A 19156-nucleotide genomic window follows, 5' to 3' on the forward strand; every position below is an offset into this window, starting at 1 on the left:
CCAAAGAACAAGTAACACAAATCAGGGGTGTAGGAAAGGGGGGGTGGGGGCGAACCGCCCCAGGTGCCATCATGGAGGGGGGGTGGCAAATTATCAAGGAACAATTACTGCCCTACTAGGGTGGTTCATAAAAAAACTTTTTTTAAAAAATGCCTGCTCCAAAGGTCTTATCTTACTACACTAGGGATTATATAGCTATATATATATATTTCATATCAGTTAATATCTTGACCCACCTCTATGAAAATAGCTGTTTACTTGGCCATTTTCCTATGTCATGAAGCCTGAAATTTCAATTCAGTGGACCCGGATCAAGATATTAACTGATATAAAACATACAAAAATATAAAATAAATTATTGAAATTCATGATAAAAAGTTAAAAACAGGCACTTAAAAGCATTCGGAATACGACTAAAATCAACAGTAGTTAAAATGAGGTAAAACACATATAAATTGTACATGTCTAGATAGGCTTGCCTAAACAAAAATGTTATAAATGTTCAACATTTTAAGTATTTGAAGGTTCGGTATATGGACTTCATAGTATTATTTTGAGTGTAGTATTTATTTATTAATGTGGTTTGTCATTTTACACATATATTGACATATACCAGTGAAAACTCATGAACCAGAAGTGGTAAGGAAATTCTCTGGACCTAGAATACACTAATTAGACAGAGTATTTTTAAAACAGTTGAAAATAAAAGTCATACAACAGCAGTTTCACTTGTCCCATTGTCATACAGTACTTGGCTTTGCAGAATTTTGAACCACTAAAATCTCTTGATAAAACCTCTTTGAGCAGAGATAAGTGTAAGATACAAAATGAGTGTACCCACGACAAACAGCAATGCCTTTAATCACACCATGTTCACCACTCTAAAACAGCTGTTGTCTCTCAAAATGCACCAGGTTTTCTCTTCATCTGTAGAGGATTGGTCTGTTTGCCCTCAGGCTGTGTTCCTTGTTGCATCATACAATTCAGACCTTGGTATTTCTCAAAGCCATAATTTTATGTGCTTCAATTACAGTCTTTTGGATAAAATGCTATGGGCTTGAGTCAGCCTAAGGTTAAGTCCCAATGATGCTGAAATCTGTTCCATTCAAATAGGAGGGGCTAAGAATTTCGTAATTTTGATTGGAGAGTCTACTTATTTAGGTAGTTACACATATGTAATTGTGTGTTATTGCCTGTACTGCAGCAATTCGGCTACTGTTATTTAATTCTTTGGACTCAGTTATTTCTTACCCTCCCTTTACCATAAGGTTCCAAGGCAGGCTATAGCAATTTAAAAATACAATGCAGTTTAAAGTAAGTTTCAGTCCCAATAATAGGGTGGGTCCCACAAATATAGATCTCAGGTGCCAAAGGTGGCGGAAGAATGCTACAGCAGCTTAATTTCCAACTCCTTGCTTCTTTGTGCTGAGGAAGTGTCATGAAATGGCAGAGGACTTTTTAAAAATGTTGTTCTGCATGTTTGTTAATGAAAGGAAAATGGAGGCAATCTTCCTTTAAACGTTTTAGGGGCGATGGAATTAAATGGTCTCACCAGATATAACCTACCAAATGAACAGCAGTTTCAGAACATCTCCAAATACAGATTCCTCCTGATTTTCCAAGCTGTATCTTTCCAAAGTGCTGGTAAAATTTTCTTTTAACTCCCTAATCTTTAATTGCATGAAGAATCTTTAAATAAATGGAGAAAACCTCCTCAAAACTGTCAGTCTCAGGTATAGGCCCAAACAATTAAGCCAAATATCATTTAGGTTTTCATAATGGTTGTGCATATTTTAAAAATGTTTCTTTTTCCCTACCATAGAAGTTATTTTTAACTACAGTTTACATATTCCATAACTTACCCATTGTGCAATGCTTTCATAGACTATATTTAATTTAGGCGGGTGGTGGTATAATTTGGCACATACACTGTTGGTATCTGCTATTAATGTATTTGAGTTAAGTTGGGCTGAACCTTCCCCTACTCCGAGTTGAACTCTGATTGGGGATCTACACAATTGGTTCCAAATTTATTGCTTGGCGGTGATTGTGATTCAAAAAGTCTAATTATAGGCTGTTGGGTCTCAGTATCTCATGTGGGCCCTTAGGTATGGGCTTGTGGACTCACTCCAGTCCTTCCAATATTCTTCCAGTCTTGTCTGTATTTTTCCAGGTGGAAAGCCCAGGATAGCAGCATTCTTCCAGCCCTGGGGAGTCCTGAGCAGTGGTAAGGCCCTGTTGCATAGCTCTGTCTCTGATTATACTTTGTTGAATGTTACATAAACACAATACAGGATGTGGAGGGAGAATGGCCATCCCTGAGAAGTGAATGCAAGTTTTCTTAGTATGCAAGGGGAAATGATCTGGTGCTATAGACTTCCGGTGTGGACAAGGAGAAAATAAGCTATCCAGTGGCGCAGCAGCAAAGCTCTGATGCGCACACTCTCTTCTGGTTTCCCAGAACTCCCTGGTCTGCTCACTCTTTTGATAGACAACATACAGTGTGTGGTGAAGCTGAATTCTGCAATCTGTTTGTGTGTCTTTTCATTTGCAAGTATCTAAAGGACCATTCAACTTGTTCTGTATGTTTTAGGCTTGTGTTTTTCAAATAGCAGCCCTCTTCCATACTACTCCATGGCAAACCACCTTTGAAACTAGAGACTTTTAACAGCAGTTTGTGATACAGCACAGGGCCACGCCCAACCCTTTAGTACAGGGGCCGGCAACCTAAGGCCCATGGGCCAGAAGTAGCCCATGGAGGCTATTTAACCGGTCCACAAGCCGTCCCCGAACTGAGCCGCCCACTCGGCGAGTCCCCACGCGCTGCGCTAAACTGGCACAGTGTGGTGTGGGGACTCTCTTCCACGGCTCTGGAAATCGCTTCTGTGCATGCCCAGGCACTAGCGGAGGAAGATGAGTGCGGTGGGAGTGCACCGCCACCAGCAGCGCGATCCCGGTGGGGTTCCATCATGGCTGCCCCTCCCGCCCGCACTGGGCGCCCCACTCCCAGAACGCATGCCCTGCCCCTGTGGGCGTCGCACCCCGCCCCCACCTGCTGTCCGCCTCCCCCGGTGCCAGAGCATGAAGCAACGCCACTGTGCCCAGACGCCGAAAATCGTGTCTGCACATGTTCACAGCACCGGAAATCGCTTGTGCGCATGCCCAGACACCAAAAATCGCTTCTGTGCAGGCGCGATTTTTGGCATCTGGGCATGCGCAGAAGTGATTTCCGGTGTCACGCTGCGCCGGCCTGGCCCACGGAGGATCTCCACAGGAGTGATCCGGCCCATGCCTGGTAAGCCTTGCTGCCCCCTGCTTAAGTGTGCCCAAGGTAGCTCCCAACCACATATGAGAAAATCCTAAATAACCACATTTCTTTAGAGGGTGGGAGAGCAAGTTCACAGCCTAATTGGAATAAATCTGTCATGTCAGAATCAAGGGACAAGCAGAGCTACTGCATGAGTGGTAAAATGTTTCTTCTATTCCTCTAAACAGTAATGATGCCTGCCACATGAATAATATTAAGTAGTTTTAAGATGACTGGTCTTGCTATGTAGTGCTTAGCTTCAAAGCAAATACTTTCCCCCATCTGTTTATTTTCAATATATTACCACAAACTGCAGTTTTGATCTTAAAACCACATATTTAAAGTAGCACAAATGTACTAAATGTTAGCACATGACACATCTAACACATATGGCTAATGTAGTAACACCTTCTAAGCTTTCTAATTTTAATCTAGGTTGTTCTGAGATAACTAATCTCTAATAGCAATTTTGCACAACCAAACAATCACATGAAAGGTCCAGTTATTTGAGCTGCCTCTTACACTGGCTTTTGCAGCTAGATAATTGGATCTCCGCCATGAGCATCTACTTTGTACAGCTTAATTTTGTTTAAACGTATCTGCTGGATTTTCTTTTCTGATTTTCTTTTACCTTGCTTTGAGACAATTGTACAAAAGGCAATTAATAAATCGATGTTGACGATAATATACAGCAGCAAAACCTTGTGAGCTAAACCATACTGATAATGTCCATGCCTTGCATGTTCAAGATCTCAAGATTAATCAGTTAAAACAGGTGGAGGACTAATGGGCTGCACCCGGCAGCTGTCAGCAGTGTCCTATAATCAGGTGCCTTTTCTCCCTTTGGTGTGGGAGCATTGCCAGAAGGTCTTAATGTATTGAAGTGGGAAGGAGGGCTCAGTGAGGAAGAAAAGAAACACTTAAGATCATTCCCTGAGGAACAACAAGACACAGTGTTTGCTCTCCTTGTTTGCTCATCCCCAAATCTGTGTCTGCTCTACAGAGACACACAGAGAGTGCTGTGTGCCAGCATCTGTGGTGAATGTGTCTGCTGCATGTTTGGGTTTGCATGTGGTTCATATGTGGTCAATACGTGACCTCTGTGTGTGCAGTAGCTGAGCCTCTCAATGGCATTCAGACCTCAGTGGGGCAGCTGACTGCAAATGCAGCCCTTGGACCGAAAGGTTTTAGCTAACCATTGACTTAAATCAGGGGTCAGCAAACTTTTAAAGCAGGGGGCTGGTCCAATGTCCCTCAGACCTGGGGGCGGGGGGGATGAACGAATGTCTGTGCCCCACAAATAACCCAGAGGTACATTTTAAATAAAAGGGCATATTCTACTTATGTAAAAACACACTGATTCCCGGACTGTCCACGGGCCGGATTGAGAAGGCGATTGGGCCAGATCCAACACCCGGGCCTTAGTTTGCCTACCCATGACTTAAATGATCTTAAAAAACAGAGATATGGAATGTATCCCATATCCTTGGGAACTGCTGCCAGCTGGGGCTGGAAGGACAACTGGCCTGATTCAGCAGAAGGCAGTTCCTTGCATGTCTTTCCAGCCCTCCATCATGCTGCAGATTCTGTTGTGGCAAACTAGTCGTACAGTAACAGACACAAGGAAGCCCAATTCTCACTACATAGACATGTGCCTGAAAGGGAGATCTATTTCTTCACTTCTCTACCGAGATTGGAATGAAGATCCCCCTCTCAAAACACACACACACACACACACACACACACACACACACACACACACACCCCAAATCCCTGGTGGGTATGATCTCCATGGCAGATTGAAGAGAGGAGCCTCCCCTTACGATGTGGCTTTGCAGTAAGAGTCAGGTTTCCCTGCTCCTGTAATTAGCTGCATTAAAGATACATAGCTGCTTGCATTGTACTTAAGTTACAGTGTTACTTGGCCCCGATAACAGATGTGCCAGGGTCGCAATGCAAAACCTGCAACTTGAATGCAGTTGGGAATCAGTACCTGCTGGTAGACAAGTAGGGCTGTTGCAGACACAGCCTAACTCTGCCTGCTTAGTTAAAATAATTTGGACGTCTTTTGACATTTCGCTTCCATAAGTAATCTAATATCAGTGCAATCTGATTCCCACAACTGCACACAAGGTAAACGTATTGTGGCAGTAGCATATCTCCCCTCTCTCCCTTCTAACGATAGTACACTGTATCCCTGAAGGATTTGTTGTCTCCAGAAGCATGTTACTAGATGTATATTTTCCCTTCTCTATATGTTTGCATTCAGTGGCTAAGCTGGAAGGCATAACCGGACATCTGTTGTAATAGCATGCTGTTGTGCCTCCAGGGTATTGAGCCACAAATGTTGACTAACTTCAACTAAACAAGAAGAGGCAAGATGCTGGTATGTTAAGCTCTGGGGTATGCATCTTTTTCTCAATATTTTGGATAACAAAAGATGAAATGTCTTTGACCATAAAAGTATTGAAGTACAAAACAGTAAGCAACTCATTGGATTTTTTTTTTAATGACAAAATACAGATATTGTAAACATAAGGTTTTGATATGGTGATGAAAATGTGAACCACTTGTTCAAAGCTCACCTGTTTTATGAACACATTTGCAATGTTAGCCATTGGAAGACCCATTGAAATCAATGGTTTCCTTTTCTGTTGAGGAAAAAGCTGCTCAAGTTTAAAGCATAGTGTGCTGTGGGACGCTGCTTTTTCAGGCGGTTTTCATTACATTTCGTTACAAAAAGCAAAATGTGTGTCTGTGTGTGTGCATGTGTGAGATATACAAATATATTCTTGCATAGCTTGCTTTTCTTGCACTTTAAAAATGCCTAATGAATGCATATTTTCAAGTGGTCCCCAGGACTTTAAAAAATGTTTACCTTTTGCAGGTCTTATAAGAATTTTGAATTTTTAGAGTAACAAATCACTGTTATTTGGATAACACTGTTATTTGGATAACAGGCAGATACATTGTATAACCTGGGTGCTGCTTCTTGCCTCTCAACCTCCAACTTTTTGAGAAATGAAATGTGTGGACTTTTAATGTTGATGAAATGCAGCGTGTGCACATGTAGCATGTGTTTCTGATTCCCAAAGAAATTCTGTATATATATATATATATTACAGCAGTGTAATTCTCAGGTTACAGAACAAAATCAGATAGATCAGGGATTATGTATGTGTGCCCTAATGCAGATGTCACGCTTTGTAATCTTCTCCTGTGAAATCCCTCATGCTTTAATTTGGTACAGTATTACTCCACTGATTTTGATACTTTCAAAACACAGAAAGAAGTGTATCAGTAACTTTGAGATTATTATTTAACTTACTTAACTGAGCATTTAGGTGTTTTCTCATATGTCTTATAAACATACTTCATTGTTTCCATTTTTAAGCCGATTATTGAGTTAGTTCCAGAATATGTATACCGCAATATGCTACAGAATAAACAGCCTTAGTTTTCATGCTGGGATTCTCTTTCCCAAGAGAAATTAATACTGCCAGGGTGGTGTTGATTTTGTTGCTCTGCCAGTCTGTAGCTTTGGTTTTGAAGGATATTGGGCCAATCTCTGCATGGCTTCAAAAATTCCCAGTTCTAATAGTTTTCAACCTCCCAGGCTTGGTAAACATGCTTGTTTTGGATGAGGAGACACACACTTTATCTTGTCAAGCAATGGAATGTGTTTTGGTTTTGACAATGGCAATATTCACAGATCACTAGAAAATATGGTTTCTAGTATATAAATGTGTGCTGCTTATAAACCTACATTAGTTGCGATTTAACTGGAGCTGTTCTTGAACGGTGTGTGTGACTATTACAAGGTCACTCTATGGCTTCTTTTGTTCCCACAGAAAATGGTTACTTGGGGAAGTTACTGGCCAGCTCTTTTACGCAGCTTCTCTTGCTGAAATCATATGAAGTTTTTTTCAGTCTTTGCAGTGTCTCAGGGCTTATGATACTGTATCAAGTACTAAAAAGAACAAATGTTTATAACAACATATAAAAAATATGCAGTTACAAAGACAATAAAAGTAGTCAAAAACAATGAAAACATGAGACAATTCCTCATAAAACATAAGATATAAAGTAAAGATACAAAAAATAAATATCAATAACAGCAACAACCCCTCCACACACACAAAAACCCCTTAAATATTATACTACTGGCCAAGAATTTACTCAGAAGCCTAAGCTTTTGTAGGTCGAAAGCAGTCAGGGCCATGCCCTCTCAGGCCAAGTGGAAAAGGGCCTGCAAAGCAGGGAGCAGGTCTTCCAGGACTCACAGCCAAGATCCTATGTCACACCCTGATCCTGTCTAGAAGCATTACCTACAGAGGATACCAATATTTTGTGAGCCATTTCTGTTATAACATCTTCATTTAAATTAGCATACAATAATTTGGTTTATGAAACAAGAGGCTTCAATGAACCTAAAGTAGACTTTGATTTAAGGTACAGTACAGAAAAAAAACATGATTACTAATGGCACAGAAATAATAGCAAAAATATTCCTAAATAAATTCAACATGCAGATGCTATTTTTGCATGCTAAATGGGGTGTGTGGGGAGCAGGATATTACAGGCAGTCCTGCTTTTTCTCCCAGGTGTTGTCTGCATAGAAATTACACACAAATTCGACTTTCTCCGCAGCACTGAAAAGCAGGGTTATGATTCACAACCCAGGACCTTATACAAATATTTGGGTCCACATGCAGGTTCTATGCAGATGGTTATCTGAACATGTAGAGAGAGGAACAGAGATTACACATTTTGTCTTTCTCTCCACATTCAGTGTAACATTTGAAAAATGTATTAGTCTGCATCTTAATTAGATGTTACTTTAGCCTAGGGTTGGGTAAACATCTTTAAATTCCAGGTTGTGTGTTACTTATAATAAGAAATAATTTTGTGGCTCTTTCTATCCATGAGGGTATATATGTGTATGTTTTGGCCATTTAACTGATAATGGCTCATTTTTAATGGAAAGAAAAATAGGCAGCAAGGGTTGATATAAAGGTAAAGGTAAAGGTACCCCTGCCCATACGGGCCAGTCTTGACAGACTCTAGGGTTGTGCGCCCATCTCACTCAAGAGGCCGGGGGCCAGTACTGTCCGGAGACACTTCCGGGTCACGTGGCCAGCGTGACATCGCTGCTCTGGCGAGCCAGAGCCGCACACGGAAACGCCGTTTACCTTCCCGCTAGTAAGCTGTCCCTATTTATCTACTTGCACTTTGATGTGCTTTCGAACTGCTAGGTTGGCAGGCGCTGGGACCGAACAACGGGAGCGCACCCCGCCGCGGGGATTCGAACCGCCGACCTTTTGATCAGCAAGCCCTAGGCGCTGAGGCTTTTACCCACAGCGCCACCCACGTCCCTCAAGGGTTGATATGGATGGAGCCAAAATGTTACTGCAAGTGATTGATTTGTCATTTAGTTCCCAGGAACTTGAATAAGGGGGCTGTTGAAGCAGACAGTGTTGGAATATTTGCTAGATCCAGATGAGATTAGCTTAAACAAACCACAGTCAGTAAGGCAAGAACAAACCATGGCTTAACATCATAGGCTACATATAAGTAAAGGTAAAGGGACCCCTGACCATTAGGTCCAGTCGTGATCGACTCTGGGGTTGCGGCGGTCATCTCGCTTTATTGGCCGAGGGAGCCGGCGTACAGCTTCCGGGTCATGTGGCCAGCATGACTAAGCCACTTCTGGTGAACCAGAGCAGCGCATGAAAACCCCGTTTACCTTCCCGCCAGAGCGGTACCTATTTATCTACTTGCACTTTGATGTGCTTTTGAAATGCTAGGTGGGCAGGAACAGGGACCGAACAACGGGAGCTCACATCGTCACGGGGATTTGAACTGCCGACCTTCTGATCAGCAAGTCCTAGGCTCTGTGGTTTAACCCACAGCGCCACCCGTGTCCCAGGCTACATAAACACTGCACTTTTAAAGGACATTGTTTCCCTCAAAGAATTCTGCACACTGTAGTTTACTCCCTCACAGTTACAATTTCCAGCAACACTTACCAGACAAAAATGTCCATAACTTTTTGAGGAGGGAAATGTGCTTTGAATGTGCTTTAAAAGTATAGTGTGTATACAGCCGTAGTTTGTTTAGAGTGACACAAACCAAGGTCTTTGGTTCACATGTAAAGCTAAGTCAGGGGTCATGATTTGTTGCTCTCGCTTGTGCTAGGGAGGGGCGAAGTGGGAACCACTAACTATGCTTTACCATGATGAGTGAACACAGCCATTAAATGGCCTTCTGTTTTCTCAAGGGCTTTGTCATGTGTTCATTGCCTGAAGCGGGACATGATGGTTTCTGGCTAGCTATTTTTAAGTCTGGTTTATATGACTGGTAAACATGAGACTGAAGAGGTTAAAGCTTTTCTCTTTTTTCCTTGGGCACACTGGCGGATGATAAAAATATACAAATTCGTCTCATAATAACAGAAGCTGACTAGAGTTCCTTTCAAAACATCCCTGGAGTGAGACTTAAAAAAACTACCATATGCATTGAAGTAGGCATTTTTTATATATATAGCTGTACAACTTACAAGATAAAAGTGTAAACTGTTAAGTAATGGTTGTTTGGTACAAAGATGTTAAAAGAGTATTCTTTTCAAGTGTGGATCTTCCTGTATGTATTATGCAAACTTGATAACCTAGAGTATTCCACAGTGGCTGTTGAATTTGTGTATACTCAGAAGGAAGCTGTTAAAATATTCTTGCAGTGTTTTTGATCTAAAGAAAAATTTATGTCAGCAGTGAAATGGTGGGAAAATATGTCTTGTACCTATCTCAGCCAACTGCATTTCAATTAACTCTCTCTTTGGAGCCATGGATCAAATTTTGCTGTACATCTTTTATGTTTGCTTTATTTACCAACGCCCTCTTATTTAAACATATCAGTGATAGACTGTGAGCACCACTAGCCTCAAACCAAACCTATTCCATGACAGAAATAAGAGCAACAGGTATAGCCCATTTGTGTCTAATTCCTCCTACGTGTAAAGTCCAGCATATACATTCAAAAGTGTGCTTTAAGTAGTTTTGAACACACATTTGTTGCAAGTAACGCGCTGAAAGAGCAGTTTTCCGCTGAAAAATAAGCCTTCTTTTAAAAATCTGTTGGCGTTTTTTGTTACATAGTTCTTATTCATTTACATCTTTAAACTGTGTAACAGGCTTGCATTGAGGCATATCTTGGTTTACATTAGAGCATATGACATGCAACAGTTACCTAAAATTGAGATTAAATAATCTGTTTTTATCGTACCTTATCCAAAACATTTCCCCTATTCTCCAAAAAGTGGTTGTTCTGTTCCAAGGAGCTGCTTTGCATGCAAAAAGGGGGGAAACCCCAAAAGCAGCAGTAGTCCTGTTGGCCAAGGCCAAGCCACACCCATCCTCCCAGCCCAGGCACCAGTGCATAAGCTTATTGGCTAGTGCAAAGCTACCACTTGCCACGCTGAGTCCCTGAGTGGTCAGTGGATCTGGTAAGACCAGGCCTATCAATCTTGCCTTCCCTCCTCTGGGAGCTCCCCTTCCGTTTTTCCCTGGGTGAGGATTGTTAAGTCCTGTGGGCCTCTAGAGAAGTCTGTACAAGAGATGTGTCTGCATTTGGTGGGCCTAGGCTCCAGATGATGAATGATGAACGTAGAAAGTCTCCTACATTGAGGAAGTAGCTGGTTAAGAAAATTCAAGTGTTTTTGATAACTCCAAGTGAGTTATCCAGTTAAAACCTTAGATATGGTAGCTTCCCTCCCCTTTTCTTTTGCTGAAGATATGTTTTGAATTTAGATATGAACCACTTTTGCTCCTTGAGGAGTAAAGGCTGTTTCATCATTGACAACTGGCTATCGCCAGCAAAATCTAGTCATTGCTATTAAGTAAATGCAAGTTCAGTGAAGTAATTAAAGATTAAAGCAGAAAGCCTTTATTGTGGCATTAAATCAATCTATAGTTCTGAAAAGCATTATCCCAAGCACCCAAGTAATTAAAAGGCAGTTAAATGAAACACACGCTGATAAATTAAGTGATTTTCACAAGCTGATTTTTGTAATGATGTCTTATTAAAATGCCCATAAAATATCCTACATCAAATTCTAGTCCTGTTTTTTAAAAAGGAGGATCTAAAAATGCTCCATTTAGATGTGGAAAAATAAGTGAATCTTTTTTTTAATATAAAGGTTCTACAGGATAAACTTGATATATACATGTTAGGATTAAGTTTGAATTTACCAGAGTATAACAGCTAACCTGTTTAATTGGTAGATTAATCAACAAAACTTCATTGATGAATTGATAGGACCAATATAAATCAATGGAGTGGACAGTTAAGGATGCATTAGTTAATTGTTTTGAATACAGTTAAGTTGTGGAGTAGCAGGTGGGGAAAGGCACAAAGTCCCTTTTATCAAGGCTACAAAAAATTGGGCACTGTAATGTTGGAAAAATGAAACATGCCGTGATTTGGGACAAATTTGTATGTGACGTAGCACATATCTAGCTCCAGGAGGAAAAAATTAAGTCACAGCCAGCTTTAAATAAGTTTTTATAGGCTTTGAGACTTCATCCTATCCATTATAAACTGAAACAGTTATTGTTTATAAGTATCTCAGGTAGGGTTGGGAAAGAGTACTATCTGAAATTGTATGATTCCTAGGCAGGAATACATATTAGGCAGCTTCCTATGTTTTATCAAGGCACACTGGCAATGAACAATTTCCTCGCCTGTGTAGGATACAACTGACCCTCCTCAATAAATAAAGGTAAAGGTACCCCTGCCCGTACGGGCCAGTTGTGTCCGACTCTAGGGTTGTGCGCCCATCTCACTTAAGAGGCCGGGGGCCAGCGCTGTCCGGAGACACTTCCGGGTCACGTGGCCAGCGTGACGAAGCTGCTCTGGCGAGCCAGCACCAGCGCAGCACACGGAAACGCCGTTTACCTTCCCGCTATAAAGCGATACCTATTTATCTACTTGCACTTGGGGGTGCTTTCGAACTGCTAGGTGGGCAGGAGCTGGGACCGAAAGACGGGAGCTCACCCCGCCGCGGGGATTCGAACTGCCGACCATGCGATCGGCAAGCCCTAGGCGCTGAGGTTTTACCCACAGCGCCACCCGCGTCCCTTCAATAAATAAAAGGAACGAACAAATAATGTCACTTAGTGATGTGAGGTGAGAATATTCTCCAGAGAATAGTCTAGAGAATGAGAATATTCTCAAGAATATTCTCCACAAACTGTAAATTCTAATGTAAGAACCAGTTTTACAACCCACATTTAAAAAATCTAGTAAATAATAAGTCAAGCTGTGATATTGCCAGTGTAAGTAATGAATAATGATGTTTTTGATCCAGTTACATTACTGGGCATTGTGTCATTCACCATTGGCAGTTCTGAAATGTGAGCTACAGAAAAATTATTATTATTATTAGCTATTCATTTAATTTGATGAACCTTTGAATTTGTATGTATTTCAACTATATGTAATAGCCTTTTTTTATATTTTGGTGTGACCTTATTCTTAGCAATTCTATACCCTTGACCATACAGTGTGATTTTTTAATTTTTTTACAGAAAGTAGCTTTAATGTTTTATACACTAAAAGTACCTAGGCCTATACAATTATGTGTAACAGCATGTGAGGTGGCCTTGATTTAAACAGTTGATGTTTCTATATTTTTATTTAGTGCCAGTAACTGGTTTTTGCAGTGCCATTCAATGGTAGAAGGTGGCATTTACCAGAGATTGACATACTGAAATATATTATAATATAATGATAATATATTTAATGTTAATGGCTTCTTTTCTATATGTATGCATATAGTTTTGTTTATCAAACTGTCCTTTAGTCACCAAAACAGTAATTAAGTGTTAGAGCTATTAGCCTATTACTGAATTTACTTGTATCAAAGCTTAACGTGCCAATTGTATTTTTTGAGTGATCAGTTTGGTGCAAAAAAATCAAAGAATGTGAATTCACTGCATTGCCCCATTGAATAAAAGTATCTATACAGTTTTTGTTTGCCATCTGAACAAGTTTACCCATGAATAAACATGTATATTAACTAATTATATCATTTTCAATGCATTAAAATTATATCATTTTCAATGCATTAAAATGAATATTCTCCTATTTTAAATAAAAATTCTCTAATATTCTCATTAATTGAGAATATTCTCCAAAAGATTATTCTTGAGAATTTAACATTACTATATGCACTACACTATTGCTTGTTGTTGTTTAGTCGTTTACTTGTGTCCGACTCTTCGTGACCCCATGGACCAGAGCACGCCAGGCACTCCTGTCTTCCACCGCCTCCTGCAGTTTGGTCAGGCTCATGTTTGTAGCTTCGAGAACTCTATCCAACCATCTCATCCTCTGTCGTCCCCCTCTCCTTGTGCCCTCCATCTTTCCCAACATCAGGGTCTTTTCCAGGGAGTCTTCTCTTCTCATGAGGTGGCCAAAGTATTGGAGCCTAAGATGTTGTCTAGATTTGCCATCGCCTTTCTCCCAAGGAGCAGGCGTCTTTTAATTTTGTGACTGCTGTCACCATCTGCAGTGATCATGGAGCCCAAGAACATAAAATCTCTCACTGCCTCCATTTCTTCCCCTTCTATTTGCCAGGAGGTGATGGGACCAGTGGCCATGATCTTCGTTTTTTTGATGCTGAGCTTCAGACCATATTTTGCGCTCTCCTCTTTCACCCTCATTAAAAGGTTATTTAATTCCTCCTCACTTTCTGCCATCAAGGTTGTGTCATCTGCATATCTGAGGTTGTTGATATTTCTTCCGGCGATCTTAATTCCGGCTTGGGATTCATCCAGCCCAGCCTTTCGCATGATGAATTCTGCATATAAGTTAAATAAGCAGGGGGACAATATACAGCCTTGTCGTACTCCTTTCCCAATTTTGAACCAATCAGTTGTTCCATATCCAGTTCTAACTGTAGCTTCTTGTCCCACATAGAGATTTCTCAGGAGACAGATGAGGTGATCAGGCACTCCCATTTCTTTAAGAACTTGCCATAGTTTGCTGTGGTCGACACAGTCAAAGGCTTTTGCATGGTCAATGAAGCAGAAGTAGATGTCTTTCTGGAACTCTCTAGCTTTCTCCATAATCCAGCGCATGTTTGCAATTTGGTCTCTGGTTCCTCTGCCTCTTCTAAATCCAGCTTGCACTTCTGGGAGTTCTCGGTCCACATACTGCTTAAGCCTGCCTTGTAGAATTTTAAGCATAACCTTGCTAGCGTGTGATAATAAACACTATTGCTTAGGCCACTGTTAATAAGAGTGATAAAGTAGCAGAAACATCAACATAGATATTGACATGCATGAATTGATCATAAATATATTAAAATGGCAAATAATAGTACTGTGCCAAACTTTTCCATTAAAAGCTATCTATTAAAAATACAAAATGTTAACACAATAAAACGCAGTGGTCACACATATTGCAAAGTGTGAACACTGTGTGTCAACAGTACTGTATTCTGACATAAAGTCCTGAGTTAATCTTCAAAATTTGGTATTAAAAATGTAGTTGCGTACACTGGTATGCTCACTGATGACTGCAGAGTTTGGTACTCAACTTGCTTTTAGTCTGTTATGGATTTAAAAGTCTGCATTTCATACACCGTTCAAAATTTCCCATGGTTGAAGACTCAAGGGTTTATTGGCTCAGAGTGAATTACTCCCATTTTGAATTCCAAAAGCCATATTAGGGTAATAACATTGTTGGGCAAAACAAAATCTCACACAAAGAACAATGCTGTTACACAGGTCTGTCTCTATCTTTAATTTATTGGTTGATCACGAAGAAAGATGTGACTTTATTCTTTGAGGGAATGTTCCCCCTCCCAACATCTAAGTAAAGCAATCCAATTTGACTTCTGTTGCCTAGCACACAATCTGCAATTAATTTCCATCTTTATTAATATAATACTTAGTGTCTCTCTATTCTTGTTTTGCACTCTCAAGGAACCTGTGTGATTCACCTAGGAATGCTTCTTGTCCCCAGTGGGCCTTGGTGCAACCTGATCCCTTTTAAAGACTGCATGCTGAAGCAGATTTCAAGGCTTCAGTATCAGCCAATTCATCCCCCCACCCATTGCTCCATTTACCATCTGCCTGATGAATAGTTCTGGAGAACTCTGCAGCTTGCACATTGTTTTCTGGTATTTGGGTTGGTCTAATAATTATAATTATGGATTTTGGAATTTTTCTAATGAGCCAATATGGCTATGTTTACTTTTTGTGCGACTTGGAATGTCAAACGGGCCCCCAGACCATGAAGTCTTAAATATCTAAAATGCTGCATTGCCATAGTAACACCCCTATGCAAGACATACAAACATTAATAAAAAGCATAAAATAGATATAAAGGTCAAGCATAAGCCCGTTCATTCTGTATAACAATGCAGCAATTACAAGGTCTTTATATTCTTGCTACAGATGATAAAATCCCATTGCTATTAGGCATGTAAATAGATTAATAACTTCCAGCCTATGAAACGCCCCAAACAGATGGCATGTTTCTTTTCTAAACTTTTTTTTAAAAAAACAACAAATAGTTGTGTGTTTGGTTAATACATTCTCATATCATTTCAACATGAGCTCCCTTGTAGTCTTAATAGGCCTTTGGTTTCATCTTTTATTTCAGTTTTTAGCCTGCTCTCAGGCAGGTAGCAGTTCAAGAAGTACTATCGTGAGCCATGCTGTTTTGTTATGCAAAGTGGAAAAATCTACAAGGCATGCTTAAGTAGTATGTGGACCGAGAACTCTCAGAAGTAAAAGCTGAATTTCGAAGGTGCAGAGGAAGCAGAGACAAAACTGGAAACATGCGCTGGATTATGGAGAAAGCTAGAGAGTTCCAGAAAAACATCTGCTTCTGCTTCATTGACTACGCAAAAGCATTTGACTGTTGACCACAGCAAACTATGGCAAGTTCTTAAAGAAATGGGAGTGCCTGATCACCTCATCTGTCTCCTGAGAATTCTCCATGTGGGACAAGAAGCTACAGTTAGAACTGGGTATGGAATAACTGATCAGTTCAAAATTGGGAAAGGCGTACGACAAGGCTGTATATTGTCTCCCTGCTTATTTAACTTATATGCAGAATTTATCATGCTAAAGGCTGGGCTGGATGAATCCCAAGACGGAATTAAGATCACCGGAAGAAATATCAACAACCTCAGATATGCAGATGACACAACCTTGATGGCAGAAAGTGAGGAGGAATTAAAGAACCTTTTAATGAGGGTGAAAGAGGAGAGCGCAAAATATGGTCTGAAGCTCAACATCAAAAAAACAAAGATCAAGGACACTGGTCCCATCACCTCCTGGCAAATAGAAGGGGAAGAAATGGAGGCAGTAAGAGATTTTACTTTCTTGGGTACCATGATCACTGCAGATGGTGACAGCAGTCACAAAATTAAAAGACACCTGCTTCTTGGGAGAAAAACAATGACAAACCTAGACAGCATCTTAAAAAGCAGAGACATCACTTTGCCGACAAAGGTCCGTATAGTAAAAGCTATGGTTTTCCCAGTAGTGATGTATGGAAGTGAGAGCTGGACCATCAAGAAGGCTGATCGCCGAAGAATTGATACTTTTGAATTATGGTGCTGGAGAAGACTCTTGAGAGTCCCATGGACTGCAAGAAGATCAAACATATCCATTCTTAAGGAAATCAGCCCTGAGTGCTCACTGGAAGGACAGATCCTGAAGCTGAGGCTCCAATACTTTGGCCACCTCATGAGAAGAGAAGACTCCCTGGAAAAGGCCCTGATGTTGGGAAAGATGGAGGGCACAAGGAGAAGGGGACAACAGAGGACGAGATGTTTGGATAGTGTTCTCGATGCTACCAACATGAGTTTGACCAAACTGCGGGAGGCAGTGGAAGACAGAAGTGCCTGGCGTGCTCTGGTCATGAAGAGTCAGACACGACTAAACAACAACAACAACAAAGCTGTACATGGTTCAGACAGTGACAGAAGACAATGGGGACAGTTAGCTGTATCAAGCATTTGAATTGTATGGATGGAGCTTGGCATAAATAGAAAGCTGAAATAATCCATTTGGATTTGGCTGGAAAGCTGGTTTAGGATTTGGAGGTTGTACTGTCATTACTGTGGTTCTAGTACTGTTGGTGTGCTTCTTTCTATACCTCCATAGCAACAGCTCATTTGTAAGTAAACAAGTTATTGCTATATGCAGAACTTTAAAGGAGACTGACTAATGCTATAGAAGCAGCCTTAATTTTCTTCTCTCTCATAAAAGGACTCAAGTAATAGGCTGAATTCATAACCCCCATTATAGGTGATACAGAACTTGGAACCTAAACCTTCCTCTCACCTTTATTGATGTACAGTATAGCAAAAACGTTTAAACTGTACTTATGTTATTATATTACTGGGCCGGCATAAGGGAAAATAGTTGACGTGAACCTCTAGGCAATCTTTGAAGATTAATAGACTTTTGCCTAATCCGGTGAGGATGCTATATATTTGTCAAAACTGATTGTCAAATGTGGAGTGTTAGCTGCATTATTGTTTAGTTTTAAAATGGATATTTGAGAACATTCCACTTTCTAGGAAGTTGTTAAGATCCTTTGTTAAAAGACAGCTGAAGTATTTGGATAAATTTCTTAACTCTAAACCCTAGCTATCTCACCTTGGCAGATACAGCTGTATAATATTTGTAAATCCTGGCTAGTTCCATTCTCTTCCTCATCATTCCATTTCTTTGTGGGCTCCTAAAATCTCAAAGCTGTTGTGACGTTTTAAAGCAAATTTAGATCATGTTAACTTTTGCATGAGGGATGCGGGTGGCGCTGTGGGTAAAACCTCAGCGCCTAGGACTTCCCGATCGCATGGTCGGCGGTTCGAATCCCCGCGGCGGAGTGAGCTCCCGTCGTTCGGTCCCAGCTCCTGCCCACCTAGCAGTTCGAAAGCACCCTTAAGTGCAAGTAGATAAATAGGTACCGCTTTATAGCGGGAAGGTAAACGGCGTTCCGTGCGCTGCTCTGGTGCCGGTTCGCCAGAGCAGCTTCGTCACGCTAGCCACGTGACCCGGAAGTGTCTGCGGACAGCGCTGGCTCCCGGCCTCTAGAGTGAGATGAGCGCACAACCCTAGAGTCTGTCAAGACTGGCCCGTACGGGCAGGGGTACCTTTACCTTTTACCTAACTTTTGCATGTGCCCATGTTCTGAAAACAGACAATATTAACCTTTCCCCCCTTCAATGTTTTTGCTTGCTTAGACAAACAGCCTGTTTGGATTGCATTCTGTGGTAGAACGGAAGGTCATTTTGTGTGAGAGGGAATATTGTGGCATTTCTTTAAAGAGTTCAGGAAGTAATCAATTGTTTGGCTATTAAGAAAGGAAATCAATGTCTGTAGTTAAACATTCCAGATCAAATTCTGCCCCTTCATCCATCGTGTAGGACCAGAGAAGTCAGTGAGTGATACCCCCTTACAGGGCAGATTCTTGACCCATAAGTGATACCTTGCTAAATAATTTATTCCACTTTCTATTATAAGTAGCTACTTTTTAACAATGGATAGCAGTACTGTGCCTGTATTTGTAAACTATGAAGACACTGTGTAGTATATAAAATTCTGTTTTATAAATAAAAATTGCCTAATTTATCTCCACCTAACTAAAAAGGAAATTCTAGGTAATTTATCTGTTATTCATCAAATCATAACGAGTTAGGGGTTTACAGGTGCTCACACACACTGCTGTGTTTACATTTATATCAGAATGTGGTAATCCTCTGAATACTTTTTGAAATTGTAGCTCTTTTACAAAGTTATATTTGTGTGTGTAATAAGATTCTTG

At 40.7% G+C, this 19156-nt stretch overlaps 1 protein-coding gene across 23 annotated transcripts in view; it reads left to right on the forward strand.

Annotated features, from left to right (window-relative positions):
* The window catches only part of MAGI2 (membrane associated guanylate kinase, WW and PDZ domain containing 2), a 597762-nt gene that overhangs the window by 53306 nt on the left and 525300 nt on the right, over positions 1–19156 (forward strand). For 16 of the 23 annotated variants that reach the window (XM_077935758.1, XM_077935747.1, XM_077935755.1 and 13 more), the window contains exon 2: positions 2174–2227. The exons of the other annotated variants lie outside the window; for them this stretch is intronic. In XM_077935758.1, the coding sequence (XP_077791884.1) occupies positions 2174–2227 (54 nt within the window). The remainder of the gene's footprint in view (positions 1–2173; positions 2228–19156) is intronic. 23 annotated transcript variants of the gene reach the window in all.

Source organism: Podarcis muralis, chromosome 10 (assembly GCF_964188315.1).
Source record: "Podarcis muralis chromosome 10, rPodMur119.hap1.1, whole genome shotgun sequence".
Lineage (NCBI taxonomy): Eukaryota > Metazoa > Chordata > Lepidosauria > Squamata > Lacertidae > Podarcis > Podarcis muralis.